The sequence below is a fragment of the Zingiber officinale genome, chromosome 9A (assembly GCF_018446385.1).
Source record: "Zingiber officinale cultivar Zhangliang chromosome 9A, Zo_v1.1, whole genome shotgun sequence".
Lineage (NCBI taxonomy): Eukaryota > Viridiplantae > Streptophyta > Magnoliopsida > Zingiberales > Zingiberaceae > Zingiber > Zingiber officinale.
Window position 1 is genome coordinate 8,396,521 of NC_056002.1, and position 27,967 is coordinate 8,424,487.

General features: G+C 39.0%; 4 protein-coding genes across 6 annotated transcripts; all 4 read left to right on the forward strand.

Moving 5' to 3' along the window:
- The first annotated feature begins 939 nt into the window (after positions 1–939).
- On the forward strand, positions 940–3,282 carry LOC122021161 (nudix hydrolase 12, mitochondrial-like). Its single transcript, XM_042579242.1, has 5 exons — positions 940–1,339; positions 1,689–1,803; positions 1,889–1,972; positions 2,621–2,770; positions 2,861–3,282. The coding sequence occupies exons 1-5, from the start codon at positions 1,266–1,268 to the stop codon at positions 3,035–3,037; spliced, it is 600 nt and encodes a 199-aa protein (XP_042435176.1). The 5' UTR covers positions 940–1,265; the 3' UTR covers positions 3,038–3,282.
- A 378-nt stretch (positions 3,283–3,660) lies between these two features.
- LOC122018953 (pentatricopeptide repeat-containing protein At5g61800-like) lies at positions 3,661–7,877 on the forward strand. Of its 2 annotated transcripts, XM_042576434.1 has the most exons (4): positions 3,661–5,308; positions 5,826–5,941; positions 7,061–7,225; positions 7,440–7,874. In XM_042576434.1, the coding sequence occupies exon 1, from the start codon at positions 3,670–3,672 to the stop codon at positions 5,173–5,175; it is 1,506 nt and encodes a 501-aa protein (XP_042432368.1). In that variant the 5' UTR covers positions 3,661–3,669; the 3' UTR covers positions 5,176–5,308; positions 5,826–5,941; positions 7,061–7,225; positions 7,440–7,874. The 2 variants fall into 2 exon arrangements, with proteins under 2 accessions (XP_042432368.1, XP_042432369.1); XM_042576435.1 differs by lacking the exon at positions 5,826–5,941 and having other exon boundaries at positions 7,440–7,877.
- Positions 7,878–8,190: 313 nt separating this feature from the next.
- Positions 8,191–15,773, forward strand: LOC122018954 (probable protein S-acyltransferase 7). Of its 2 annotated transcripts, none has more exons than XM_042576436.1 (7): positions 8,191–8,462; positions 8,570–8,717; positions 8,803–9,077; positions 12,421–12,603; positions 13,408–13,710; positions 14,784–15,017; positions 15,107–15,773. In XM_042576436.1, the coding sequence occupies exons 3-7, from the start codon at positions 8,973–8,975 to the stop codon at positions 15,536–15,538; spliced, it is 1,257 nt and encodes a 418-aa protein (XP_042432370.1). In that variant the 5' UTR covers positions 8,191–8,462; positions 8,570–8,717; positions 8,803–8,972; the 3' UTR covers positions 15,539–15,773. The 2 variants fall into 2 exon arrangements, with proteins under 2 accessions (XP_042432370.1, XP_042432371.1); XM_042576437.1 differs by having other exon boundaries at positions 8,830–9,077.
- Positions 15,774–15,782: 9 nt separating this feature from the next.
- Positions 15,783–18,889, forward strand: LOC122019006 (calnexin homolog 1-like). The gene is made up of 6 exons (XM_042576516.1): positions 15,783–15,803; positions 16,277–16,477; positions 16,560–16,629; positions 17,152–18,353; positions 18,446–18,562; positions 18,651–18,889. Exons 1-6 carry the CDS (start codon positions 15,783–15,785, stop codon positions 18,777–18,779), a joined length of 1,740 nt encoding a protein of 579 aa, XP_042432450.1. The 3' UTR covers positions 18,780–18,889.
- Positions 18,890–27,967: the final 9,078 nt, after the last annotated feature.

Genomic DNA, 27,967 nt, shown 5'->3' on the forward strand with positions numbered 1-27,967 from the left:
TAGGATTTCTTTACTTTCTTAATTTTAAGATTTAGAATCTATATAAACACGTGTCTAACTGTATGAGAAATCATCCTTCAATTATTAATAATTTTTTTTTAACAAATAACGAATTTTTTGTTTGGTATTCTTCAAGTTATCTTTTTACTTTTTTCTCTAATTTTCCTTATTATTTTATCTATAGGATAATCGTTATTTTGTTCAGCATCACTAATCTTACTTATGGAGATTTTAATGAAAGACCTTTCATAGTCAATAGGTCTTCTCCATTATCAACCTGAGGGCTTTGGCAAGCGATAGTGAATAATCCAAGGCACCGATCACTCTCAAAGACGACTTTGTCATAATCAAAGGGTGATGCACATAATGATCTACGCCTATGATCTTGCTAATAAAGACTCTCAAAGACGAATTTGAATGGATCTACGCCTATGATCAAGAGGAAGGAGTCTAATTAGCTCTATACACGGAGTAACTTTTAACTAACATGTTAAAATTTTCTACACGCCATATTTTCAATAGCGGTTGAATAGACTAGATTCAAAATTTTAAAGATTTAGTTGCATTTAATCATCTTAAATGTTTAAACGGCTATTTATTATCCCTAAAAAATATAACTTGATTAAAAACTGAATTCAACGGGTGCTACTGGAAGTTTTTACCAGAAGTCAACGAACTTGTCTTCATCCTTCGGCGGATTGCGGCTCCTCTGATTTTGAATCCCGTCGCGCCTGTGTTTTTCTCCTCCTCCTCCCCGCAGCCCCCCAACTTGGATTCTGACGCCGCTTCCGGTCTTTAGCAACCGTCGGTGTTGGCTTGTGCTAGAGCTTTTAAAAAGTCCCGAGTTTTTAATTCCCAAAAAAAAAAGTTGATCTTGGGCCGTTCACTTGACCCCAGCGGCATTAAATAAGGCGCGGGGCAGCATCAAGCGACGAGACCGGCAGCAATAGCAAGCTCCAATTAGTGGAAATTCCCCTTCTCCCCCACTCCCCAGGGTTTGCTTTCCGTTTCAAGCTGTGTCCTTTTCTTCTTTCCTTGGATTTATCTCGAATGCTCTGGAAAGAAGATTGATCGAGGGAGTTATAAAAATCGACCTCCAGAACTGGGAATGGAAGTAATGCTTTCTGCCTAGGTCTTGCAAGGCGGTTTCCTCTTCGTCCAAAACCAGTCTCTAGACCCTGGTGGGACAGAACTCGTCGATATCTCTCGCCTTTTCTTATCTCGACTTCTCCTCCTCAAAGTCGGAAGCTTTCAGTTTCTGAATCATGGCGTCGCCTCTGGTGGCTCGGAAAGGTCGCGACTTGCAGCGTTACGAGGACCATCTCCGGCTTGTTGCTGGGTATATTGATTTCTTTTCTCTTAAACCGAAGGTTTCTTGTTCTTGATAGGGAATTTCAACCTTGTAATATTTAGGAATAATTTCAGAGTGCTAAGTCTTTCTTTATTTCTCTGTGAGATTATGTAGCAATATTCTATTAGATTTGTTGTCTGTAGTTCCGCCATGAGTGGACCTTGTGACTGCTTAGTGTTTGGTAGGTTGTCCATATGATGTAGCAATTTTTTGGAGCAGGATGTACAATCCCATCCCCCTTTGTAGTGTTGCCAAAAAGCTAAAATTAACATAACTATGGCTAAACCAAATCGTGTATAGTTTTTCTTCTTATCTGTTCTCATATGTTGTTTTTCAGATGCATTCCCTACAAGATAACTGAGGAACCAGACCATCAATCTGATGATGTGATTGACAAACTGCAAGTTCTCATGATCAGTTCACCTGGTCGACATGATTTTGTGTTCCCAAAGGTAAGCGCTGCCTGTTAACTTGAGGTATAAAGTGTGGCTGGGCTAGTAACTAATGGTTACTGAACCGATTGAAACGCCGGTGCAGGGTGGGTGGGAGAAAGATGAGACTGCATGTGAAGCGGCACGCCGAGAAGCTTTGGAGGAAGCAGGAGTTCGGGGAATACTGCATGTGAGTATTTATGTTGATTAAATGAATATAAGCAAACAAAGGAATTCCAAATTTTTTAGTATCCGAACTGATGGGTTTGCGAGCTTTTTTACTGTGTTCTTGTCCATCAAGATATCCTTGATTTCTTCTTTCAATTCTTTTGTTTCACAGGAAGTGGTCCTATACTGATTTATGCAGATAGAAATCAAGTGATTGTAGGTAGCTAGCGCCAGTTAAACTAGATCCACTCGTAACATTGTGGTCGTTTTCATGCTTTTCTCTAGTTTACGTCAGAAGGATTGGGATATCACTCAACTTTGCTCTTGTACACCTAACTTTCACGTGATATGTCTCTTGCTTGCCTGATTCCAGCTGCATCTCACATGTGACCTGCTCCTAGAGATGCTTCTGTAGAGTCAGCCCCCACATATTACCTGTCTGAAGATAATCTTCTAAGAACCTAACGCAGAGTCACTTACACGCCATGTATGGCAAAAAAGAAGTAATTTCTTTTGGTAATTTGTTCTAGTATCGTCGTTGAACATTGCCAATTAGGCATTCTCACTAAATTGAATAATTTGTAGGTAGCTCCAACTTTGCACTAAACTCTTAAAGCATCCAGATTCATAGTTTGACAAGAAAGTAATGGATTGTATCACTTATGTTCAGGAAATCGAGCTTGGTCAATGGGTATTTAGGAGCAAGAGCAGTCAGGTCAGTTGCAGCCAGGAAGGAGGTTGTAAAGGTTACATGTTTGCTATGAAGGTAACCGAAGAACTCGACTGCTGGCCTGAACAAGAAGTACATGGCAGGAAGTGGGTGAGTGCCTTCTGTACACTTTGGTAATAGGCAATCAGCAGCAACAATACACAAGTTAACTCGATTCTGAAACCATTGGTCTTTAAACAGGTGACCGTAGCGGATGCATTTAAACTCTGTCGATACGATTGGATGCGCGAAGCCCTTGACTTGTTTGTGAAACAGCTCTATAGCAATACAATGCTGTCTGTTCGCGGGTTATACGAGCCAACAAAATTCTGCTTCGTGAAGTCTACTGCCGCTGAGCAAGCCATTGCCTTGTGCTGATGCTTACTTGCTACCCTCGATATGAGTCAGAAGTTCTTCAACATGCGATCTCTGAACTCCGAGTGGTGATTAAGTTGAGACATGGTTCTTATTGCTGCAATGTGACTTGTTCAAGTGCTTGCTCCATTGCTGATAATGCTAACATGCAATTGGATTACTGGTAGATGTGTTTGTGGCTTTGCCTGAACCAGTTGTCATAGCAGAAGTTGGATTAGTGGAATGGCTGTATTGTGCTGTTTTGTCTATGGGTCTCTTTTTAATTTGTTCATTCTGGTGATTTATCACCGGAAAAATTTCGCAACTCAATTGTTAGACTGCTCAATGGGGTTATGAATGAGCCAGCAAACAAGGGCTAAAACTAGCCTTTTGAAAGCCTCAGCACATATACATTTCATCATCAAATTCTAATGGAGAAAATAAATCATATTAAGAATTAAGATGATTATACTCTTTTTAAACTATGTGTAATAATGTATTTAAAATGAAAATAATATAAATATTATTTATTAGATTATTTTAATTAAATTATTAGATAATAATATTCGTTAAAAAAAATTAAATTTGATACAGCGTTTATAGAGTTAATAAATAAATAAATAATATTGGCCTGAGTCTTCCTCAGAGCTTAGCCTATGCCATCGCGGGAGTTCTCCCACCGTCAGCTCTTCCATCTCCTCCATCGCCGCTGCAAGAGCCTCCGCCACCTCAAGGCCATCCATGCCCATGCCACCGTCCACGGCCTTACCTCTCTGTATCCCTCCCCCATCCTCGCCAAGCTCATCTACACGCTCACCCTCCTCCTCCCCACCGCCATCAACCACCGTGCCTCCCTCCCTGCCGCAGCAACCGCCTCTGCCGGATACGCCCTCTCCCTCTTCCACGCCATCCCCTTCCCATCCGCCTTCCCCTACAACCTCCTCATGCGTGTCCACACCCTTCTCTCCTCCCCTCTCTCCGCTCTCCTCCTCTTCGCCTGCATGCGCCGCTCCGCGGTGCCCCCCGACCTCCACACCTTTCCCTTCGCCCTCAAGGCATGCACCCGCCTCCGCCACCCTGCCCTCGCCCGCGCCGTCCACTGCCAAGCGATCGTGTTCGGCTTCGCCGACGACCTCTACGTCCGTAACACTTTGATCAGCACCTATTCTTCTTGCTACTCGATGACCGAAGCAAGGACTATCTTCGACGAGTGCCCCTCGCTTCGTGATGTCGTTTCCTATAATATTTTGATAGATGGATATGTGAAGGCCGGCCAAACTGAGCACGCGCGCAACCTGTTCGACGGAATGCCTGAAAGGGATGTAGTCTCGTGGGGTACACTTTTGGCTGGATACACGCGGATGGGTGAATTCGAGGCTGCAGTCATGCTCTTTGACCGGATGCTTGAGATAGGAGAGAAGCCTGATGATGTTGCTTTGGTCTCTGTATTGTCTTGCTGTGCTCAGTTAGGAAAGTTGGACATAGGAGAAGCCATCCACGAGTACATCAAAAACAACAGGGCTAAACTTAATGTCTATCTTTCCACGGCCCTGGTCGACATGTATGCAAAGTGTGGTTGCGTTGGTGTTGCTTTAGAGATTTTTGAGTCAACACCGTGGAAAAATTTGTTCACATGGAATGCTATTATTGTCGGTCTAGCTATGCATGGTGATGGTAAGAAGTCGCTCGAGTACTTCAATAGGATGAGTGATGTTGGTGTTCAGCCGGATGGAGTGACCTGCTTAGGCGTATTGGTGGCTTGTAGCCATGCAGGACTTGTTGAAATGGCCCGGAGTTTCTTCAGTGAGATGGAGAGTGGCTATGGTGTTGAGCGTGAGCTCAAGCATTATGGTTCTATGACAGATTTACTTGGTCGAGCTGGGTTGATCAAGGAAGCCATGAAAATGATCGAAGGGATGCCAATGAAGGCCGATGCATATGTTTGGGGAGGTGTCCTGGCAGGTTGTCGGATACATGGGAATATAGAGATTGCGGAGATTGCAGCAAAACATCTACTGGAATTGGATCCAGATAACAGTGGGATATTCTCGATTATGGCTGACATATATGCTAATAATAGGAGATGGGAGGATGTCGGGAGGATTAGGAAGTTGATGAGTGAAAAGGGAGTGAAAATGAATGTTGCTTGTAGTTCAATATAGGTGAATGATGTCCAGCCATGGAGTTATATCTGAGCCGGCTGGCTAGATAATTGTTGAGACTTGAGAGAACAAGTTATGGTTATATAACTTGGTGGGTAGTAAAGTTAATTTATTGCAAGCTGACAATACACAGGTAAAAAAAAACATTTTTGGAAATTACGTTGCTCCCTCATTGCTTACTACCTAACTATTTATCTAGCAACTTCCTGTCTACTGTATTCTTTGCCTTATAAGATCTCCATATACTTTAATCTTTATTCTAGATCGCTATGGTATGAGAGTGAACATAGGATCCCCCCTTTCATAGGATTTGTTCATTAAAAATCATATTTGCTAGATGATCACTAGGAAAGACCTAGATTTCCTATTGGATAATAATGAGTATGATGAATGTAGTTGGAATCCCTGAGAAAAACTCTTCAATACTTTTAGATCCCACAGACATGGAAAAGGCTTAATGGAAAATTTGTTCTGAATAGTTTGCACTTCTTAATGCTAGGAAGCTCCAAATTCCATTATATAGCTGCAGTTAGGGCACAAGACATAAATTAAGGCATTATGAACACAAAAATCCAACTTAGATCATGCAATTGCTTTATTTGAAGTTACAGTTGATTCTCAGTATTCACGTCTTATTTATGACTGCACAGGTACATAACACTGTAGTACTGTCTGGCTCTCTTCTCACTTGCTGCCAACTTGTCACACTAGATGAAAGGCAGAGTCACGGCTGATTTTGTTTCCAAAAGTTTTACAGAGATATATGGTAAATGATTGTGGATATATTCTTAGCCCATGGAGACTGTTGATTCTATTAGAGATTTTGATGTCCAAAGTCGAACATGTGGATTTAGATTTTTAACTTTTACCAGGCTAATAAGTCATCATTTCAATTAATTGAGATAACTTTTTAGCTGTATCTTTTTTGTTTATCGTGATATTTGGTGTCAGGATAACCCATAAAATAATTCAGATGTAACCAAATGGGCTTTCTTATGCAGGCCTCCTATATAAGCTAAGAACTTGCCAAACAATCTGAGTCTGTAAAGAATCTCAAATCCAAATGTCTTTTTCCCCTTAATGAAATGGTTAGGAATACAATCAAAGTCCCACAAAAGGCATGAAAAAGATTATGTATTTAAAAAGGATAAAGATATCGTCATTGGTATAAGATCTTTTGGGTAGAGTTTTAAAACAAAATCATGAGTGTTTAGACCTAAAGTGGACAATATCATATCCTTATGAGAATTTTTTTCAGTCCCAACAAAGAGTATCCGAGTCATGGTCCAGATCGGATGTCATGTGGGATAGCCTTGAATGAAGTTAAGGGGAGGTCCGGACCAAGTCAAGAGTGATTGCATGTTTTTAAGGAGGCCCGGAGCAGGTCAAGAGTGATCGGATGACTAGATACTTGCAGGAAGGTCTGGAGTAGGTCAGGGTGACCGAATGTTTATGTGGAGACCTAGAGTAAGTCAAGAATAATCAGATGCTTATGAGAAGGTTCGGACCATGAGAGTAATGTTGATGATTCATTTGAGCAGAGGATTGAAAGTCCTATATTAGAAGACATAAAAAAAGATCATAAATTTAAATGGGATTAAGATATCTCTATTGGTATAAGATATTTTAGATAGAGATTAAAAATAAAATCATGAATAGTTAGGTTAAAATAAATAATATTATATCATAAAGGAGCTTTTAAAATTCATGACTAGTTAGGTCTAAAATAAATAATATTATATTATTAAGAGATATGAATCGATTGATTTACTTGTAGAGATTCTGAGAAGCATGATGATTGGATTTACTGTAGAAACGATTTGCTTTACATAACTCTGGCTGGTGCTATTTCTTGCTCTTAATGTTTTCTTCTAACTGTGCACAGAGCAAGCAGCAGCATATTATGGGATGAGTGTATCTGTTGAAGCTTTAGGGAAGAGTTTGGCAAGTTTTCTATAATTCTAATGGGTGCCTTCTATTATAGTAACACACCACAAGTTGACAGACGACAGTAAGCTTAGTAAGCAATGAAGTTGGTCGTCGCGAACAAGTAAGCCCTTCATAACAAGCATCTTCATCAAACTTTTTTTCTTTTACCATGGTGATGCAGTTTCTATGCATTAAATAAGCAGCAGTGTTATTAAAGAGTAAGCTCTAAATATTATGTTACTGAGCAAGTATGCGTACTTTATTAACAAATATGGTCAGGAATATTTTGGGATTCTTAATTCGACATTTGTTGTCCTTTTTCCGCATCTGAACAGCTCATGCACAGCAGCAACGTAGTAGAACCGATGATGCCACAACGTGGACTTGATAGATTAAACAATTCTCTTTTGAATTGTAAAGACCATCTCGCGGATTGATGCGAATCCATCATTCAGTTTTACTTTCGAGCAGTTCTTCGTCGACAGCTATCTTCTCTCAAAAGGCGCGTGGAACAGGGAGAGGACGAGCCGAAAAAGAAGGGAAGAAGCCCCCGGACGATGAGCTTTTAAAAGGCGAAAGCAAAAGAAGCGAGTTGGCGCGCGTGCACCGCTGCTCCGCTTCCCTTTGGATCGACGATCTTAAAGGAAAATAAAATAAAGAAAAAGTAAGCAACTTTGAAGTTTAAACTTGTTGACTATTTATTGGGCGAGCAAGCAACACTGTCACAGAAATCAGTTTGGCCTCTTTGACTGTTTTTGCTGCCATCGACTGTGTCCGATGCCCTAAATTAATCGACCTTCATGCGATATGATATTATAATTTTAACGATATTCTTGAAAATAGTTAAATTTTGAGAGCCATTTTGATAAAATCTCTTACAAAACATAATTCGAGATTTATAGCTGGAAGGAGCGAAATTTAGTAGGACGACAGACATAAAGGAGCTATATGTAAGAATTATGCGGCCGTATACAATTTGAATGATATAAATGTCACGGAACTAAACAAATTGGGGCCTTTCTGTAAAATTGGACTTGTTCTTTGTTCTCCTCCGTATACCTTCGGCTACTATTTGGCGCCGTTTCTCTCTTATTATTAGCTGCGTAATATTCTCACCATCTCTCTCCTCTCTGTCGTCCCTCGTAAGAGCTCCAGATCGCGACACAGATCGCTGGAGAAGACGCAGGATCGGCTAATCGCCCGGACGGTTTGCCGATCCCCGTCTCCTCCGACGACTCCTTCCCCCCCTCGGCGGCCGTCGAGCCAGCTCAACCGAGGTGGCCTGGCACGTCGTCTGAGAATATTTTGGGGAGGAGAACGCTTAGGGTTTCTCACTCGCTCATTCTCCTTTCCTTGATGTAATGTTGCTAGCCCGCTCATTCTTTCGTGCTTCTTCAAATTACGGTTTTTGCCAAATTTGTTGGAGATTTACCTTAGCTAACGTTTTCAATAATTTTTCCTAAAGGATATTCGTTGCCTGACATTTGTCCCTTGGGTACTATTGAGAGCCATTATGGGGGGATTTAGCAGCGATCATATAAGGCTCATTGATTGCTAGTTGAGTTTTTCACATTTTGCAATTGATCCACCATTCCTTTTCGTCAGGGAATCTGGTATGCTTTTTATTAGCTTATTTTTAAATTTGTGATCTCTTCCATTCGGTTTGAAGAAAAATACGCTCTTTTTGTTCTTGCGTAGTTGATTCTGCAAGTTGTTCTTGCATAGTTGATTCTACAAGTTGCTGGGAACTGAAGCTTGGCTTCGTAATCTGCTGTAAGGATCCAATATTGTGCAAATCGCAATGCAGAATGTTGTATTGAAGTGTCGGCTATCATAGTGCCTGAGGATCTGGAAGGGTGCAGGGTAAGATGTATGGAAAGACACTTCCAAGGCATGTATCTGACTCTAATCGAAGAATCATTGAGACAAGCGGTCCATCAAAGAGGGTGTATCAAGTGTGGCAAGGAAGCAATGTAAGAAATTTTGGAGTTCTTTCTTAGCATATGAAATTTCTTCTGATCTAACCTAGAAGTTGTGGCATTAACATCAAGTCCCATTTGTGCATATTAGACGGCTCCTTTAGACCTTTAGTTTGTGCATTATTGAGTGTCTTTTTGTATGTCGTTTCATATTTAGTGAACCTTTTTTACACAGAACCTTTGAATACCATAAATACTGCCTCATGCCTCGAGGTAAATCGCTTAGAGCTGCTACCTTTGTTGCTTAGTTTCAAACATGGTGGGTGGATGTGACATAAGAAGTCATAGCTTTCTCAGGACAGAGTCTTTATTAGATGCATTACAAAAATCTGTAGCAAAGTTTATAGGTTTTAAAGAAATTCTCTTGATGATACTACACGCATGCAATTCCTTTGATTTATAGCAAACAGTCAAATATTGTCTACTACGTTGTTTATTGTCTCAATTTCTCTAAGGCCCGCCCAGTTTTTGTTTTTCCCCTCACAAGCAAATGCTACCTTATGATCCATCACTGCCGGTCTTTGTCTTAGTTGACTATAGTGATTTTCCATGCTTGTTCAACCACTTGTATTGTTCTTGTTTGTAGCAATATGTTTAACATATTTGTTAGAGGAAAATATTCAATCTGAATTCTCAGGATAAGCTGAAACCTCAGCCACTCTGAATTAATTATGTAACTATACAGTGGTTAAGGATCCTTGAGATGACAAGGTTTGCATTTACCAAGGTCTAGTTGCTATTGGTCAAATAATAACCAGAACAGTCAATATGTTTGATGAAGATCAACAAGCCGTTGAGGAACAGTTCTTGTTATTGAATTATGTTAGGAAAAAAAAAAAGGTCTATAAAGAGTATGCCACAATATGCATAGGACATAACTTTACTCCCTAAAGAGGAACACTGAGTTATCTTTCTTCAGTGTCGAAGATTTACAGATCTCCAATTATAAATAACAAATTATTTTATAATGATTTTGATTTGCCCATAATGATTCAATGACAATCAGGGCCTATCCTGTTGGAACTTGGAAGGATGAATGAATTGATGAACGGATGAATGAGTGGATCAGTGGATAGTTGGGAATTTCTTTGTTGGGATGGATGCATAGATGGAATTATGTGGGATCGAAGCGCATGTGATAGAGAGAGGGGAGGGGGAGGGTTGAATCACGTGGTTTTTAAAAACATAACCTTTTTTTATTTTGAAAACGAATACATAGCGGAAATAAAATAGAAACCGAAAAAACAAGTGCACAATAACTCGGTCGGTTACTTGGTTCGGAACCTTCAACAACTCCTACTCCAAGACCCAGGTCCCGTGGACCTATTGACGGGTAATCCACTAATGACCTCTTTCGGAACCGTCGGAAGAAGGAATCGAGTACAATAAAAACGAGGATAAGTATAACAACCTACACTTTCCTTTAAGTAGTAATTAAGTACAAAAACAAACTTTCGTTACCTAACACTTTCGAAGATAGTCAGATCGAGGTTGGTGTTGGACGGCTCCTAGTCAGGCACAGTAGCGTCATAGCAGAGCAGGAGGACGAAGTCGGATCAACTAGGATCTCAAATGATCGCATGTAGAAGTTGTATATTAAAGGTTGGCTGAAGCTCTCTTTTATTGAGCATTGGAGGTGCCTTCCATAGCACTGGAGGCGCCTTCAACCCCAAAGTTTATCCCTACAAGTTCGACTTCTTATCGTCGGCAAAGCCTTCTGCCTTATTCGACCGAAGACACCTTCAAGGCTCTCCAAGGTGCCTTCCATTGCCCAACTCAAGGCGCCTTCAAATGTGTTGGGCCTCCACACCCTCCTGCGCGGAGTCTTCCAGCAGGCCTATGAGGCGCCTCCACTCGCACAGGAGGCGCCTTGGGTACTGTTCACCCAAGACTGAATTTGCTTCCTTAGCCCTGTAAAATATGTTAGTCCAACAAAACAAAGTATACCTTGTAAAATGAAGTTAGCACAATAATAAAATAATAGTATTAATTAGATCTTGTCTATTCGAGGCCAGGATCTAGTTAGGGTCTCAATTTAGGTTTTCAAAATGGACCTAAATCGGACCTATGCCTAAAGTTCCAAATTGGGACTTGTCCTCACGAACGCTCGCCTCCAGTGATTTACCTTACTTATCACGTAGAATCGTTTGACTCCCTCATGGTCCACCAGGTCTTTCCGTTAATTGTCAGGTCCGCAGACCCAATTAGACTTTAGCCAGCTATTAGATCCCGAGGGCTCAGCCGGATTTTTTCGCCAGATATCGAATCACTCCTTGACCTATTTGAACTTCTACACCAGCTATTAGGTGCTCTAGACCTAGCTAGATTTCAGCCTAGTGTCAGACCAGTCAAGTCTTGCACACTTGGTAGAAAAGTTAGTTCACACAACACTTCTAATTTTAACTTATTTATCATTCATCAAAACTCAAGTTTGATCATTGGTGCCAACTACACCAACAAATTATACATCCCTTAAGTCATTTGCGTAGTTCAGTTGGAATGGAATGATAATTTGAAGGATGGATAACTAAATTTGAATAAAAGACATTAATACCCTCCTCAAAATTCCTGTCCTCTCTTCACAAACTCCAGCATGATCACGAGACGGGTGTGTGTGGCCAAAAATTATTATTTTTTATTCATTCAACACACTCTTTTTTAAAAAAATAATTTTTAGATGTTTGAATTTAAAGATTGTGTCCTTTTGTTTTGTTTGTCACCGTGCCTACCTCTTTTAAAGAAGAAACTGCACTGCCTACTTGAACACCAACAGCATTTATGAGTCTTCTCTACAAATTGCATTCAGATTAGTCTACTCCTTGAAATCTTTCTTTTTCACTTCTCAAAGTCTAAAGGATCTACGATAGATAGTAAAGGCATCACCTGCTTTATCCATGGGGTAACATACCAGAAACAAAATAACTTATTTACATTTTCTTTCCTACTTTTCCTTGTTTCTTTATCTGTGTTTATTGGTACAAATTGGATCGAGTTCACAAAATTGATATTTCAATTTTAATATTTCATCCTCTTGCATATCATAGTTTGTATCTGTATTTTTCTCATTAAATATATGATAATCCACATTGGTTGCCTAGAATTAGATGGTGTGTTCCAATAGCACGTGCAAAATTTTCTTTCGATTTTATGCCTATATCTATTCTTTTGATTTTATGCCTAGGTCTACTTTTCATTAGAAAATAGCATTCTCTTCAATATGCAAATTCTGCAATATTTAATACACTCTTATTATGCTTGGACTATCAAATTTGGTTTCATTAGTTAATCTCCCAACTCTTGATGTTCTAAGAGATATTAGCTTTCTTACATTATACAGAAGTTTTTTTGGGGAGGGAGGCTTATATTTGGTCCAGATGCAAGGTCTCTGGTGCTCACAATAAATCTTATTGCAGTTCCTGTTATCCTCTTTGCTATATTCGTCTCTCAGAAGCTGGTCCATGAGTTCCAGCATCAGTTTGGGAATCTTATTATAGCTATTGCTATTATGTTTGCTGCTTATGTAAGTCCCATATCACGTTAAATTTCATAATTATATACTTCAGTATCTCCATACAATCATATGCATGTTAACATATTGAGTGAACTATTGGTTGCAAAATCCTGAAAGTAACTATGCAGTGGAATCTGGCTTATTGTGGTAAAGTTTACAGAGTTTGGAGATTCATAATTCAATCATAAAAGCTACGCAAAATAACTATGAATTCGGAATTTCTGAAGTGTCAGGAGATTGATTATGTTTGGATGATGCCAACTCAGAAGCCTCACAAGCTTTATACTCCTAATCACCTGGTTAACGAGAGGGATTTAATGAAAACATGGTAATTCCAATATTGTAACAATATTAAGTTATTGTTAAATTTCATAGAACATGGACCAACCGAGGAGGAAGGCAGGACTCCACTGTAAAATCAATAATTTAAGAGCCTAGTTAAACACTGTGTATTGACTACATAACACTATAAAGATTGTACTTTTCTTCTGGAAATGAATTTCTTTGTTTCTAGAATACTACTAGTTCTTTAGCCAGTATCATTGCTAAGTAAATTAATCCATGTATATCTTGATTATTACATATCACAGTTGCAGTCTGCTTCAGTCTGTTGAAGATAGAAACTTCAACTGCTTGGTCAATCAATATTATGAGAGCAGTGACCTGTGCTTATTAACAATAAGTGTCGACATGTTTAGAAGGAAAAATCCATATAAGAAAATTGATTTATCTTTTATGTGTGCTAGATCATCCGCCTTTGTAATTATTCTCATGGAAGATTGTCTGAAATTGTTTGCTTTTTGGTACATGCAGAATATTACTCTTCTCCTTCTTACCTCTGGCAGAGATCCAGGAATTGTTCCACGTAACGCCAATCCACCTGAACCAACAGATATTGTCTCACCTGGTACATCTACAGAGTGGTCCGGAAGCCATGGTGCTCCAGCTTTACCGCAAACTAAAGATGTATTTGTAAATGGCACTTTTGTGAAGGTCAAGTATTGCAACACATGCATGCTTTATCGCCCCCCTCGTTGCTCTCACTGCTCAATCTGCAACAATTGTGTGGAGCGCTTTGATCATCATTGTCCCTGGGTTGGGCAGTGTATTGGAAGAGTAAGATTGTTTTCCTAAATTTGTCATCTTTATTTATTGCCCCTTCTTTTGCCTTTTTTTCCAAGTTACGAGTAAGTTCTTGAAAACTAGATATTCGTATACAAGCATGAAAGTTTATTATTCCTTAGCTATGACCTTGTAATGTTGACGTATCTAATTCATATATATATATATATATATATATATATATATATATATATATATATATATATATATATATATATATATATCTAAGTCCATATTTTTTAAGACATGAAGGGGAGCTTTGGCACAATGGTCAAGTTGTTGCTGTGGCCTTGTGATCACGGGTTTGAGTTATGGAAACAACCTTTTGCAATGTAAGGTAAGACTACATACAATAAACTCAATATGGTCTGACCCTTTTCCGGGGCGCCGCATTGGAGGAAGCTTTGTGCACCGGACTGCCCTTTATAATAGGATGAAGAATAGAGATAGTGGATGCGGTAGGTATCTACAATTACGAATTTATACTGGATGCTAAGAAAAAGAACTCTGTAGTTATTTTGTATAACCTAGATATGACAACATCTCAATCTAGTATTTGAATTACCACTATTCAGAGTTTGGGCCTTGTAACACATGAATAGGGTAAGCCCTCTTATGGTTCGTATTGGGACAGTCTTCATGGTCTACAGCTACCAGGTTGACAATGACATGGAGCCCCATTCTTGATATTAGTTTTGATCCAAGTCTAATGGCACATAAGATCTTATTGTGAAGTCCATACCCTGTTCTCTCCTTAGAATTTAGCTTCTGCATATCCATTTTGTTTAATTGTTACTGACTGATTGCATTTCTCTGAGCCGTAGTAGTTTTCTTCTTCAAGTTTGACAATTTAAATAACCATGGTTGGGAGTTGAAAGTATATTATAAGAAGGTTCCTTCAGAAATTTCTGCATATCTTATGCCCAAGCTTCATACCTTTTGCTTATAACTATGATTCTTGATTACCTTATAATCTAATTTTTCAAAGTTAAAAAAGAAAGAATTGATTAAGAAATACAGACCATTTCCTCCATCTTTGCCACTTATTCTTACTTTTGTTCTAGCAGAGGAACTACCGTTTGTTCTTTATGTTTGTGTCCTCGACGACCCTTCTCTGCCTGTATGTCTTTGCCTTCTGTTGGGTTAATCTTAAAAAGATTATGGATGTGCACGAATGCAATCTTTGGGCAGCTGTTGCAAAATCACCTGTTTCTGGAATTCTCATCATTTACACATTTATAGCAGCTTGGTTTGTTGGCGGTTTGACATCCTTCCATATTTACTTAATCTGCACCAATCAGGTTTGTACCTCCCGCTGAAGCCGTATGTTACTATATCGTTTTGCATGCTCCAGTTTTGCAGCATGATATCTTTTCTGTCTTTTCTGTAGACAACCTATGAGAATTTTAGATATCGATACGACAGCAAAATGAATCCATATAACCGTGGGTGCTTCCAAAATGTCAAGGAGGTTCTCTTATCTGAAGTTCCCAAGTCCATGAATAATTTCAGAGCAAAGGTGAAAGAGGATTCGACTAGATTCGCCTCATCGCATTCTATGGGGCGAGCCATCAGTCCAGATGTACCAAAGACAAGCTATGATCTCGAGGTTGGTGCAAAAAGACATACTGTGGTCGCAGAGGAACTTGAAGACATACAAAGCCAGTTTGAGTGTGGAGCATCAGCAAGATGTGATCTCCAACCGCCACACCCAAGCTGGACAGATGACAAAGACCACTGGGAGATAACAAATGACATAGAGGCACTGGAGGCTGAATTTAGAATGGAAAATACCTATGGACACAGAGGAAATATTCATTGAAAATGTTGGGATCAGAATGGTAGTTGCTAATTCCGCTAACTGGTGCATCCCCTTGTAGGTTAACAAGGCAGTAAAAAGAACTTTCGTGTCATTAAAACTGAAAAGCAGATGCCTCTCTCTCTCTCTCTCTCTCCCCCCGCCATTTTTTTTTTATTTTACATTTTGAACAAATTTGTATAAGGAGATCGATGTGCCATAATATTTGACTTGTATACATGAAGTTGAGATTTGGAGATGTTTGTAAATGTTTGCGTTCATTGTGTTGGTAATTCATTGCTCCCCTTGGGAAATTTTATGGCTTGTCTGCGGTATTAATATGCACCTTAAGTTGCTTCGATAAAAATGATCTTTCAAAGGATTCAACTTGTTTGTAGATTTCTTTCTCTTTCTTCTTTCTTTGTTAACTGTAGGTTTATATACTAATACTTTGTCAAACAACTACTTTGTTGACTGTAGCTTATTATCTAAAAATTAAATTTTTAACTACTTTGAACTTCTTTCTTGACACGATCGAAGAGATATTCATTTTTTCTAAAAAGTAATTTTGATTAAAAAATTGTCTTATAAACTATTTACAAATTAACTTTCAAATTTTGTGCTAATTTTATTTTAATTCTAATGGCAAATATGAAAATCAATTCATATTGTTTAGAGTTTGACTTTCACTTGGGGCCACGCCATTGCCACGTGGAGAGACGAATGTAGGACCACTTTCCACCCGTTCATCTGGGCCGTCAGTTTCTCCACCCTACTTCCGCGCTCTCATTGTCCAACCCGCACCCCTCCGCTCTCCACTCTCCACTCTCCACTCTCCCTCTTCTTAACGGTTTGTTAGAGTTCCTGCGATCCGCTCCTTCGGCTAAGCGCAAGATGGCCAACCCCTTCCTCCTCTTCTTGCCGATCGCGTCTTGTTTTCTACAGATTTGGGCGTCGGATGTGGTAGGCTCGTTGTATTTATAACCCTAATCTGCTAAATATGTTTTTTTTAGCCTTAACTAATTGTTTATGGCTTCTGATTCAGCTGTTCTACGAGTCGTTTGATGAACCTTTTGATGGTCGGTGGATCGTCTCAAGGAAGGGGGACTATGGAGGTACCTAATTTATCATCAGATCGTCGTTCGAATGTGTATCTGTGATGTTTATTGGTAAATCGCTAAGGTTTCAAAGTTTCCAATCGGTTGCTATGCTTTATGTTGTCCTGTGCAACAACCTGTTTTGTTTTGTGATCGAGGCATGATTTGTTGCATTTGTTTCTTGATATCTTTGATTAGAACGAGTGAATGAACCAGTAAAAGCTCGAAAATGAGGTTTTTGGTTAAAAATTTCACTATTCTTTGCATTATTTTACAGTGTTTTTTATTTTTCGGTTCTCCATCTCCTGGTTCATTAGTTTCATGAATTCCGGGAAAAAATGTTTTTTTTCCATATAACTATAAATATTGATTGTTTGGTCATCTATTGAATTGTTCTCAAAAGTATTCTTTCTCAACTGCATGCATCCTGCTTAACTTCTTTGCTTCCTCATATTTTTCCCAATTTTTTGCTTCCGTTACAATGGTAGGCACTCAACACTTTCTTAGTTGTAGATTTTGTATTTTGTTTGTGTTGATTAGGCTTATGGCAGCATTCAAAGAGTAATGGCCATCAAGACTATGGCCTTCTTGTGAGTGAAAAAGCTAAAAAGTATGCAATAGCTAAGGAACTTGATCAACCTACCAATCTCAACGATGGAACTACAGTTTTGCAATTTGAGGTTCGACTACAGAATGGACTTGAATGCGGAGGGGCATATCTCAAATATCTCCGTCCTCAAGCCCCTGGATGGACACCAAAGGGTTTTGACAACCAGTCTCCTTATACTATCATGTTTGGACCTGATAAATGTGGGTCAACAAACAAAGTGCATTTTATCTTTCAACATAGAAACCCCAAAACTGGCAAGTTTGTTGAACATCATTTGAAATACCCTCCGGCTGCCCCCTCTGATAAACTCTCTCATGTCTACACTGCTATTTTGAGACCTGACAATGAGCTTAAGATTTTCATCGATGGGGAAGAAAAGAAGAGTGCAAATTTCTTATTGACAGATGATTTTGAACCAGCATTTTTTCCTCCCAAGATAATACCTGACCCTGATGATAAAAAACCTGAGGATTGGGATGAGAGGAGCAAGATTCCTGACCCTCATGCAGTAAAGCCGCAGGATTGGGATGAAGATGCACCAATGGAGATCGAAGATGAGACAGCAGTCAAGCCCGGCGGATGGTTGGATGATGAGCCTGAAGAGATTGATGATCCTGGATCCGTAAAACCAGAGGATTGGGATGATGAAGAGGATGGAGTATGGGAGCCACCAAAAATGGACAACCCAAAGTGTTACGAAGTTCCTGGCTGTGGAGAGTGGAAGAGGCCCATGAAGAGTAACCCAGCATACAAGGGGAAATGGCATGCCCCTTTAATTGACAACCAAAACTACAAGGGTACCTGGAAGCCCCGAGAAATCAATAACCCTGAATTCTTTGAGCTCGACAAACCAAATTTTGAGCCAATTGCTGCTATCGGTATTGAGATTTGGACCATGCAAGATGGTATTATATTTGACAATATTTTGATAGCTAGTGATGAGAAGGTTGCTGAGGAATATAGGATCAAAACTTGGAAGCCTAAGTACGACGTTGAGAAAGAAAAATTGAAAGCTGAGGAAGCTGCCTCTGGGTTTAAGGCTACGACCTTAAGATTTCAGAAGCAAGTATTTGCTGTTCTTTACAAGATAGCAGACATTCCTTTCTTGGAGGCTTACAAGATTAAAATAATTGTAAGCAGCATCTTCTTCTCTTTTCTTTGTGTAGGTTTCTTCTTCTTTCATTGCTTTTAAAAGCCTGTACTGAATTTTGGCTGCTTGTTCAGGAGATCATTGAGAAGGCAGAGAAGCAAGCACACATCACAGTAGGAATCCTTTTAGCCGTAGCGTTTGTATCTGTTAGTGTTTTATTCAGGTCTATTTTTGGAGCAAAGAAGCCCAAGGTGAGTTTTTGGCTTTCATTTAAAGAATTGACCATGTCTACATTCTCTGCAATTTAACTCGAATTGAACCTTGTGAACTTTTAATCAGGTAAGCGCTGCATCCAAAAATGCCAAAGTAGACAAAACTGACGTTGGAGGACGCAGTGAACCCAAAGATGAAAAGGATAAAGAAAATGAATCAGGCCCGCGCCAAAGGAAGTCTAGGAGGGAGACATAGTGCATGTCTATTTTCCTTTTCAATAGACATGTTAATTTTGTTTTGAGTCGTAGATGTATTCCTTTAAATTTTATGACCACTGAGGAGTGAGGAAGAAATTATTCCTTCAAGCGCTTTGTTTCACCATTTTTTTTTTCTCGTTAAATAAGTGTTTTGCTTCTCATTGTTCTAAATTTTGGAAGGTCATGCACTTTGTAATAACTCTTATGAGATTCTTTAATTCTTTTATTATAGTTTTCCTTGAGTGGAGATTGTGTCAAATTATTTTAAAATTATATACATATATATATATATTCAAAAATCTTTAGTAATGTTTAATTTTGGCTAGTAAGAGTAATTTTGTTTTATCATTTATAAATATGTCAATATGATTTCAATTATAGTACAGTAAGCATTCAATGTTTACGGCTAGAGCATGAAAAAAACACAATGAATTCAATTTGATTTTTTTGATCAAGTCAAGTCCACCTTTAAGATTTTTCTTAAATTTAATATAACTTTCTATTTTTATTTAATTTAGCATGATATTAAATTTTAAGTTAAAATTTTATATTCATTAAAATGATGGTCAAATATCTACATGCTTATGGTCTAATATTCTTACTCCTAGCATTTGTTTCTTCTTCCCGTAAAAAAAATGCAATTTGAATTCTTCCTTATCCGATTTTCTTCTCTCGAAGGTGCAACCGACAATGGTTCATTTGTTAGTTCGTCTTTTTTATGAAGCTTCATCACATTCTTTCTTTGATTTGTTCTTGTATTTGCTTGGATCACGAATCTCGATTAATTTTCTAATGCATAACAAGTTGATGCTGCTCTTGAAGTAGGCAACGTATATCTTAGTGTTTTTCTTGAACTTGAAGTCTCATGTTAATCTTCTTTTTAATATTAATACAACAAGTTTTCATCCATGATTTGCAAAGGACTGCTTGGAGTCTCAAAATTGAGTACAAATGTTAGATTTATGATCAAGAGAGAAGCTACGATTGGAATGAAAAAGCTATTTCCATCCTCCCCTATAGAACCTAACTAATGTTTCCTCTTCCAACGAGCCATAAGCTGTTGTCGTTCGATTTGTTCCCTTCTGGATCTAGATGGTAAAATTCACTGAAGCTAGTGGTGCATGATTTTAGTTTAGCAAATTGTATGACATTAGAACACGCCTACAAAAACATATAACCATGTCTAAAATCATAAAACACATTAATCTTGTCACAAACTTTGAATGATTGTCTATGGTATTCTTTGCAGCTTTGTCTCGTTGATAGCAACAAGTGTGGGTGAAATGCAAACAAACAATTGTGGAAGTGGTTTTTAATAACAAATGATAACGACCGTGATTAGGGTGATTTGTTAGTTGGGTTTTCTTGTCCAATTTACTTATATTGACGGGTGAGGATGCACTGATTTAGTGGATATAAAAGCGTAATTATTAGAAAGAATTGACAGTGCGTTTTTATGGTAAATCTAAAGGGGGCATCTTTTGATTTTTGCTTCTGTTTTTTTCCCCTTACACGTTGAATTGAACATATCCTTCTTGACTTGTACATAAAATTTTAAATTTAGTTGACGCGATATGTTAGTTTGATGTTTGGTAAAACTTGGATCCGTGTTAGGTAAGATGTCAATAATGTCTATTTATGCCTCAATAATTTGAAAGTTTAGAGAGGTTAGTCAATAAAAGTTGCTCTATTAATTTCTTTGCAATATCATCAAATACGTTGTACGCACAGACAAACTGAATGAGCTAAGCCACGTTGCTCTCGTTGCACGATTTGACGGCTCTTATATCAAATCATCTAGAATGGAATTGACAAAATTAAAATGAATTATTTTAGAATGGTTTTCTGGTTTGATTCTATCCGAAAACGTGAAATTAAAAAATCAGGGATGTGATGGCTTATTTATTGGATAAAGATCTCGTTCTTCTCTACAAAATAAATCAAACCAGAAAAGAGATCTTTGACATTGACCCTCCGATGCTCAAGTTAAAAATAATACTAAGAAGAGAAATTAAAAATAATAGATATAGAGATGAATCTTACCTTTCTTCATACCTAATATATTCTTTTATACCTTTTTTAGTGACTTTCAATCTTCCCCTGTTTAATGATATTAATTATCGACAGAAGACATCTTTATCTTGGCTTCTTCGAATTCAATGCTAGATAGGGTATTCTCTTTTATTTTTTCTTTTCCTTAAGTATCTGTCTTTTCCTCTTTTATTACTTTATCGGTTCATTATTAATATGTACAATGCCAACGTTATACCTCAAGCCGGACGGGTGATCCACTCGGCCCACTCTCCTGCCGACCGAGCTGATCGAACACTGATTCATTGAGACAGCCGACCGGATAGTAGTTCCTCCGATCGACTGCTATAGTCACTTCCCGCTCAGGTCGACCTGGCTTAAGCCATGGAGTTGACTGTTTTGACTTTGACCTACACCATAGTAATTGATCCGTGCCAGGTAGGCTCCTTTTTATTGTCGCATCACAAGCTTCCCCCTCAAGTCTAGTCGAAGGAAGCTGCAAGTCCGACTGACTGGACAGTTGGGGCCTTAGGTGATTTTCACGTCCGATCGGACAGTACTCGGTCCTTAATCGTTGATCGGCCTATAAGACAACGTCATTCGGCTTCATTTGCCATGTGCATGTAGATCTCTTGGGTCGTGGTTGGGGTAGATGGTGCCTAGGACATTCAGCCCTATGACCCGTCCTCTGTGTTGATCAGGATGATAGGCAGTACTAACCTGTCCCCTGTGTCGACCGGAACGATGGGTTGCAACACTTGGTGGCTAAATTTCCTTTCCTTGTGTGTCCTTGGGTGGGCACGATCTTAGCTGACATCATCTAAATTTGTAGAAGATTGTGCAAATCCCTAATTATCATGGTCGAACACGGGGCCATACCTTTGTAATCAAGTTCATTAAATGATATCCGATGACCGTAGGACACGTGCCCTGCACTGCCGTCGCATGCTTGATGTGACAGGCGGATATCCGCTTGCGATGCGACGTGCGCCTTTTCAAATTCGACAGTTGGATCTGCTTCTAGGTTTTTGTAACTCTTGATCGGACGGCTAAGGTCGATCGGCTGCAAGGTTTATAAACCTCGCGTGCATCGCCGTCTTCCTCACTACGCGTCTTCATCTTCAAGATTCCCGGCGACGCTACGTCCTTCTTCCTTTCCAGCGATCTTCCTTGTAAGCTCCCTCCTCCTTTCAATCGAATCCTTTCGTTGCTCTTCGATTTCTTAGTTTTCGATGGCAAGTACCTCGCGACCCCTTGCCCCTATCCATGGACTCTGGTACACTTCCATCAAGTCCAGGTTCAACGAGGACGATGCTGAGAGTTTACAAGCTGCTTATAAGCTTCCCCTTAGCAATGAAATTGTTCTCCCTTCTTCTTTTGATCGGCCGAGTGAACCACCGCCCAATTGTTTATGCTTTTTTAGAGATCAATTCACCATCGGTCTGCGTTTCCCGGTCCACCCATTTTTTTCCGTAATTTGTAAATACTTTCGTCTCTCTCTCCACCAATTAGTCCCGAACTCTTTTAGGCTGCTGTGTGGGGTCGTCATCCTTTTTCGCTTGCATGGCATTCCTTTGACCCCTCGGCTCTTTCACTACTTCTATTATCCTAAATTGTACGAGCTAGGGACCTTCCTATTCCAAGCCCGAGTGGGCTCAGTCTTCTTCTATAAGATGTCGTCCTCCAATAAGCATTGGAAGGACTACTTTTTCTTTGTACGTTTCCCCGAGCGGGAAAATTTCTCGATCGGTGATGTGCGTAAATATTATGATGATTTATGCATACTTTTACGCACATTCGCTTGCTTTATATGTACGTATTTTTTGTATGGTCGCCTCTTTTATCGTATATTCATCATATATATTCTTTTGTATGGATATTTGCTCTTTGTTTGGTTTTGTGTTGACAGAGACAATTTTCGGAGCGAAAACAACATTTGTCGATGCATCGGAGCAAACCAGAGGTGCAAACCTTGCACGACCGTGTGACCAAACAGAAGGGAATATGCATGGTCGTGCAACCCTTGCATGGTCGTGCGGCCAAACCAGAGGTGGAGCATCACACGACCGTGCAACTCTGCACGACCATGCACCCCATGATCGAGGCCGAGCAGCACATGGTCGTGCGACCCTGCACGGTCGTGTCACTCAGAATCGAGCCCCAGCATCACACGGTCGTGCAGCGCATCCAGAGCCCGGTTAGGGCACGACCGTGCCATCCTTGCACGGTCGTGCCGCCGTGCCGTGCCCTAGTCTATAAAAGGGGTTTAACCCCTTTTCTCAAGGAGAGAGAGTCGGGAGGCGAGCCGTCAAGAGGAGATTCATTCTGGTGTCGTTCCACGCCGTCTAGGACATCGATCCAGTGACCTTCCATCACCACCTCAACTCTAGAAGCAAAGGATTAGATCCGGAGATCACTCATCGTCATTGGATAAGCATACTTCTTCTTTCTCTCTTCGATTTTGAGGATTGTATGTTTAGTTTCACTATGTCTTCGGGTTTCTCTCTAGCGTCTATGGAGTAGAGTCTTTGTTCTAGGATGAGGGAGTAATTGTGGATTGGTTTGATATAAAACTCATATCATGTTCATATTCATTGGATGATTTCGCTTGCTTCGTTTCGATTCCTCGATCTCTTTGTCGTGTGATTGTTTGTGCATGAATTGTCAACCTTGTAAAGGGAATATCTTAGATCGTACACCCGAGGGGCCCTAGTTACAGGGGTAACCTGTTCACGGACATCTAGGGTACTTCCTCGAAAGGAGAGACGACTCCTTCGCAAGGAAGTAAGAGACCAAACTTAACTTCTTAATTCTATCCTTGATAACATTAGTAAGAGTCATGTCCTTGCGATCTACCGAGGTGCCCTAGTGACAAGAGGGTTAACCGTGATAGGATTTCGTAGGAACTGTCTTTGTCTGGTGCTCGAAGATAGTCGTTTTAGCTTCCGGCGAATGCATGCCGAAGGACAATGAGTATAGGATAGTATGAGAAACATCAATACCGCCACAATGAAACCAAACTCCTAGGACTCTTCATTACCCAAGTTGATTTCCTCTCGTTGCTAATTCTCATTCCCCGCTTCCCGATCTTTTCTCTTAAATTACTTACAACCATCGATAGTGTAGTTAATCCTAAGTGTGCCTTCATTAGTGCTTATAGCCAGTCATTGTGGGTTCGACAATCTTTTATATTACTGACGACGAATCCGTGCACTTACGAAATCATAACAACCGGCAGGCAGTTAGAGGTTGCGAATCCGCCATCACTCGGTAAGTACAAAGGTTGAGCGGACTATCTCCAAGCGACCTCAAGCTTGGCCGGACAGAAGTATCACGTTTACAAGTTGCTGCTGGAGGGCATCCTCTACGTGTTTGGCCTGAGTCCGATTTGCACGAAGCTTCCATCCAGCCTAGGTATGCTCTTTCTCAATCTAACTAATTTCTCTCTTTATTTTGTAGCTCGAGTTATGTTGCGTGCACGTCTGGCCAGCAAATCCAAACTCACAGATTCAGAGATCAATGCGGCGGCTGTTAGGATGTATACTAAAAGCCTAACTTTTGGTATAAAACATTTATCTAGAAATAAGAATCACATTGGTCAAATGCCTACATTTGTGATAAATGTATTGTTCAATTAATTTATATTGTAGATAACATGGTGTGTGGTGTCACACACAGAGGATCATGTTATCAGTACCTTATAAATTATAAACAGTAGCTCACGACCATAATGGAAAGGAACAAACCATTGGAAGGTCGTAGTGTAATTAGGTATTAGTTTATCTTAACTATATAATTACACTAGTACACTTAAAGTGTATTGAGTAGGACCATTAGAGGTCGTTTCTTATATACTGACTTTATAAAGAAACAAAGACCTCAGTTATTATGGAAGTGTGTGCTCTTAATCCTAATATAATAACAAGCACATATATTTGATATTTATTTCTTTAATTTATCAATGGGTGAGATTTAGTTCGATGAATCAATAAACCCGATAAGTTGGGAAATGATATCACTTATAGTGTGTATCGTTGATTATAGAAGGAAACTGTGTCCTAGTGATATAGGTTGAGAATGTCCCCAAGAGGAGCTCATAAGGATTGTCATGTTAAACCCTGCAGGTGGACTTAGTCCGACATGACGATGAAGTTGAGTGGTACTACTCTTGGAGCTAGATATTAATTAAGTGAGTTGTCAGTAACTTACTTAATTAGTGGACATTTGTTATCTTAAACACAGGGAGACTAACACACTCATAATAAGAATGAGCCCAAAATGTAATTTGGGATTGGTGCGGTAGTTCAATAATAGTTCTTTAGTGGAATGTATTATTATTGATTAAATTAAGTTGTGTGTTCGGGGCGAACACGGGATGCTTAATTTCATCGGGAGACCAAAACCAATTCCTCCTCTCGGTCCCTATCGTAGCCTCTAGTATATAGAGATTTATACCCACTGCATACCCACCTTCTTACCCATCTAATGGGGCCGACCAAGCTAGCTTGGAACCCAAGCTAGGGCCGGCCAAGACCAAGTAGATGAGCCATGTAGGTGGTCGGCCAAAGCTTGGGTCCCAAGCTTAGGTGGCCGGCCACTAGAATATTAAAAGGGATTTTTATTAAAATTATTTCTTATGTGGATATCAAGGTTTTAAAAAGAGAATTTAAAAATTAAAAATTTTCTTTTATAGCTTTCTACAAAAGATTAAAAGAAGTGATTAATCTCTTGCCTTATTTGTAGTTTAAAAGGATGGTTTTAATTTTTGGTAAAAACTTTCCTTATTTGTAAATCATCTACATGTTTAAAAGAGAGTTTAACATTTGAAATCTTTCCTTATTTGTTGATTAAAGAAGGATTTTAAATTTTAAGAAAATTTTCCTTTTTAACCATGTTCATGTTTTAAAAGAGAGTTTAAAATTAAATATTCTCTTTTATAAGTTTCTACAAAAGATTAAGAAAAGATTTGATATCTTTCCTTATTTGTAGATTAAAAGATATTTTAATTTTTAGAGATAACTTTCTTTTTATCTACATGTTTAAAAGAAAGATTTTAATTTATTAAATTTCCTTTTTATAAACCAATCATGAAGGGATAAAAATTATTGGAGAAATTTTTTTATAAATTTCTTGAGACAAATTAGGAAGTTTTAATTAATTAAAACTCTCCTTGTTTGTAGCTTTTATATGGCCGGCCAAATAAAATTGAGAAAGAAAATTATTTTTAATTAAATAAATTTTCCTTTTCAATGGAAAAAGAATTAAGGAAGTTTTTATTAAATTTTCCTTATTTGCCAAGACCAAGGATTATAAAAGAGGGGGTAGAGGAGGCTTCAATGAGAACAACTCTATTCTATTTTTCTTCCTCTTTTCCTTGGTGGTGTGGCCGGCCCTTCCTTCTTCTCTTCTTCTTCTCTTTGCGGCCGAACCTCTTCATGCTTATGGAGTTTTAATTGGTGGCCGGATCTAGCTTGAGGAAGAAGGAGAGAAAGCCTACATCCCTTGGAGCTTGGTTGGTGGAAAAGATCTTCATCTTTTGGAAGCTTTGTGCTTGGCCGAAATTTGAAGAAAGGAGAAGGTGCTTTGGTGGTTTCTCATCTCGGAAGATCGTTGCCCACACAACGTCCGAGGTTAGAAGAGGAATACGGTAGAAGATCAAGAGGTTTTTCTAAAAGGTATAACTAGTATTTTTCCTTTCCGCATCATACTAGTTATTTTTAGAAATAATACTAAATACAAGAGGCATACGATTCTAGAGTTTCGAATTTGTTTTCGATATAGTGTTCTTTTGTTTTTCTTTTCCTTGTGATTTGATTATTCTTTTCGGTTAACCTAAAGTTATTTTAGAAAATTAAATATTAGCTTTCCATAAAAGGTTTTGTCTAGTCGGTGGTGGTTGCTCCCATATCCAAGAAGGTCATGTGCCTCGCCACGTCAGTACGAACCAATTATGGAAATTAATATTTAATAGAATTAATAACTTAAGGTGACTTGGGTCGAACGTGTTAAGTTCCGCAGGAGATCCAAGTCAAAACCTAAAAGAACAAATAGATTAAGTTTTGGATCAAACGTGTTAAGTTCCGCAGGCGATCCAAAATTTAATTTAAAAGAACACATGGTAGCTAGGAAAAGGTTCAGACCTTTGTACAAAATTTTTGTACAGTGGAACCTCTAGGTTTTCCGAGTAGCAACCAACAATTGGTATCAGAGCGAGGGTATTGGCTCTGTGTATTTGGTATTAGTTTAATTATGCACATGTCATACATAATTTAGGCAGGTTAATAGTAGGATGTGCTAACTTTGTGGATGCAGGATCCAACTATTATGACTTATAGTTATTATGTGTGTGATTGGACCCTTGGACATGTCAAGGGTATTTTATTGTGTGTGCATGATTGTATTATAAAATACAGCAGGAGCTGTATTTAGTTTTATTAGGATTTTATTTTTGATCTAGTTATATGTACATTCCTTTTATGGAATATAGGATCGATGGATGTAAATTTTATTTTATGTTCGATCTAGTTTACATGTACATTCCTTCGAGGAATATAGGATCAAAATGTAAAATTCTATTTATGTCGCGGATCGAATCTTGCAAAGCGTGGAACCTTCTAAGGACCAGAGGCGCAGCGGAACTAGGAGCAAGATGGATGCGACAGCTAGCAGTGGCCAAATATGGCAACAGCTTGGGATGACAACACACGGAGGACAACAAGAGATAAAAGCCATAATAGTTGAAAATTAGATTTTATATTTATTGCTTTTATATTGTGCTGTGTGTGCATGTTAGTTTACATATTTAGTAGGCTAGCATAGTTAAAATTCCTCATTAATAAATAACTAAGTGGGAGAGAGATTTTTAAGTAAATCCCATGGTCTCCATTACTGGTTTGTAAGTGATGCAAACAAGCTTGCGCGTTGGCTCTGAGTGCCTTCCTCCATAACGGATGAGCTTGTTTGTGGATCACAAGAACAGACTTCCATTTTTGGATGACTATAGGAAGTCAATTAAGAGCGTGTGATCTTCCCCAACGGAAGGGGCATAATCTTATTAATGGACTTAGTGTCAAGTAATGGTATACACTTAGACACATCTAATAGTATCCTCCCCATCGGAGTCACTGCTATTATTTGTGTGACCAAATGATACCA

Coding starts and splice junctions, on each gene's coding strand:
- LOC122021161 (XM_042579242.1), top strand. CDS start 1,266: ATGGCGTCGCCTCTGGTGGCTCGGAAAGGTCGCGACTTGCAGCGTTAC. Junction 1,340..1,688: donor CATCTCCGGCTTGTTGCTGG/GTATATTGATTT, acceptor GTTGTTTTTCAG/ATGCATTCCCTACAAGATAA. Junction 1,804..1,888: donor ATGATTTTGTGTTCCCAAAG/GTAAGCGCTGCC, acceptor ACGCCGGTGCAG/GGTGGGTGGGAGAAAGATGA.
- LOC122018953 (XM_042576435.1), top strand. CDS start 3,670: ATGCCATCGCGGGAGTTCTCCCACCGTCAGCTCTTCCATCTCCTCCAT.
- LOC122018954 (XM_042576436.1), top strand. CDS start 8,973: ATGTATGGAAAGACACTTCCAAGGCATGTATCTGACTCTAATCGAAGA. Junction 13,711..14,783: donor TTGGGCAGTGTATTGGAAGA/GTAAGATTGTTT, acceptor TTGTTCTAGCAG/AGGAACTACCGTTTGTTCTT. Junction 15,018..15,106: donor ACTTAATCTGCACCAATCAG/GTTTGTACCTCC, acceptor TCTTTTCTGTAG/ACAACCTATGAGAATTTTAG.
- LOC122019006 (XM_042576516.1), top strand. CDS start 15,783: ATGTTTGCGTTCATTGTGTTG. Junction 16,478..16,559: donor AGATTTGGGCGTCGGATGTG/GTAGGCTCGTTG, acceptor CTTCTGATTCAG/CTGTTCTACGAGTCGTTTGA. Junction 16,630..17,151: donor AAGGAAGGGGGACTATGGAG/GTACCTAATTTA, acceptor TGTGTTGATTAG/GCTTATGGCAGCATTCAAAG.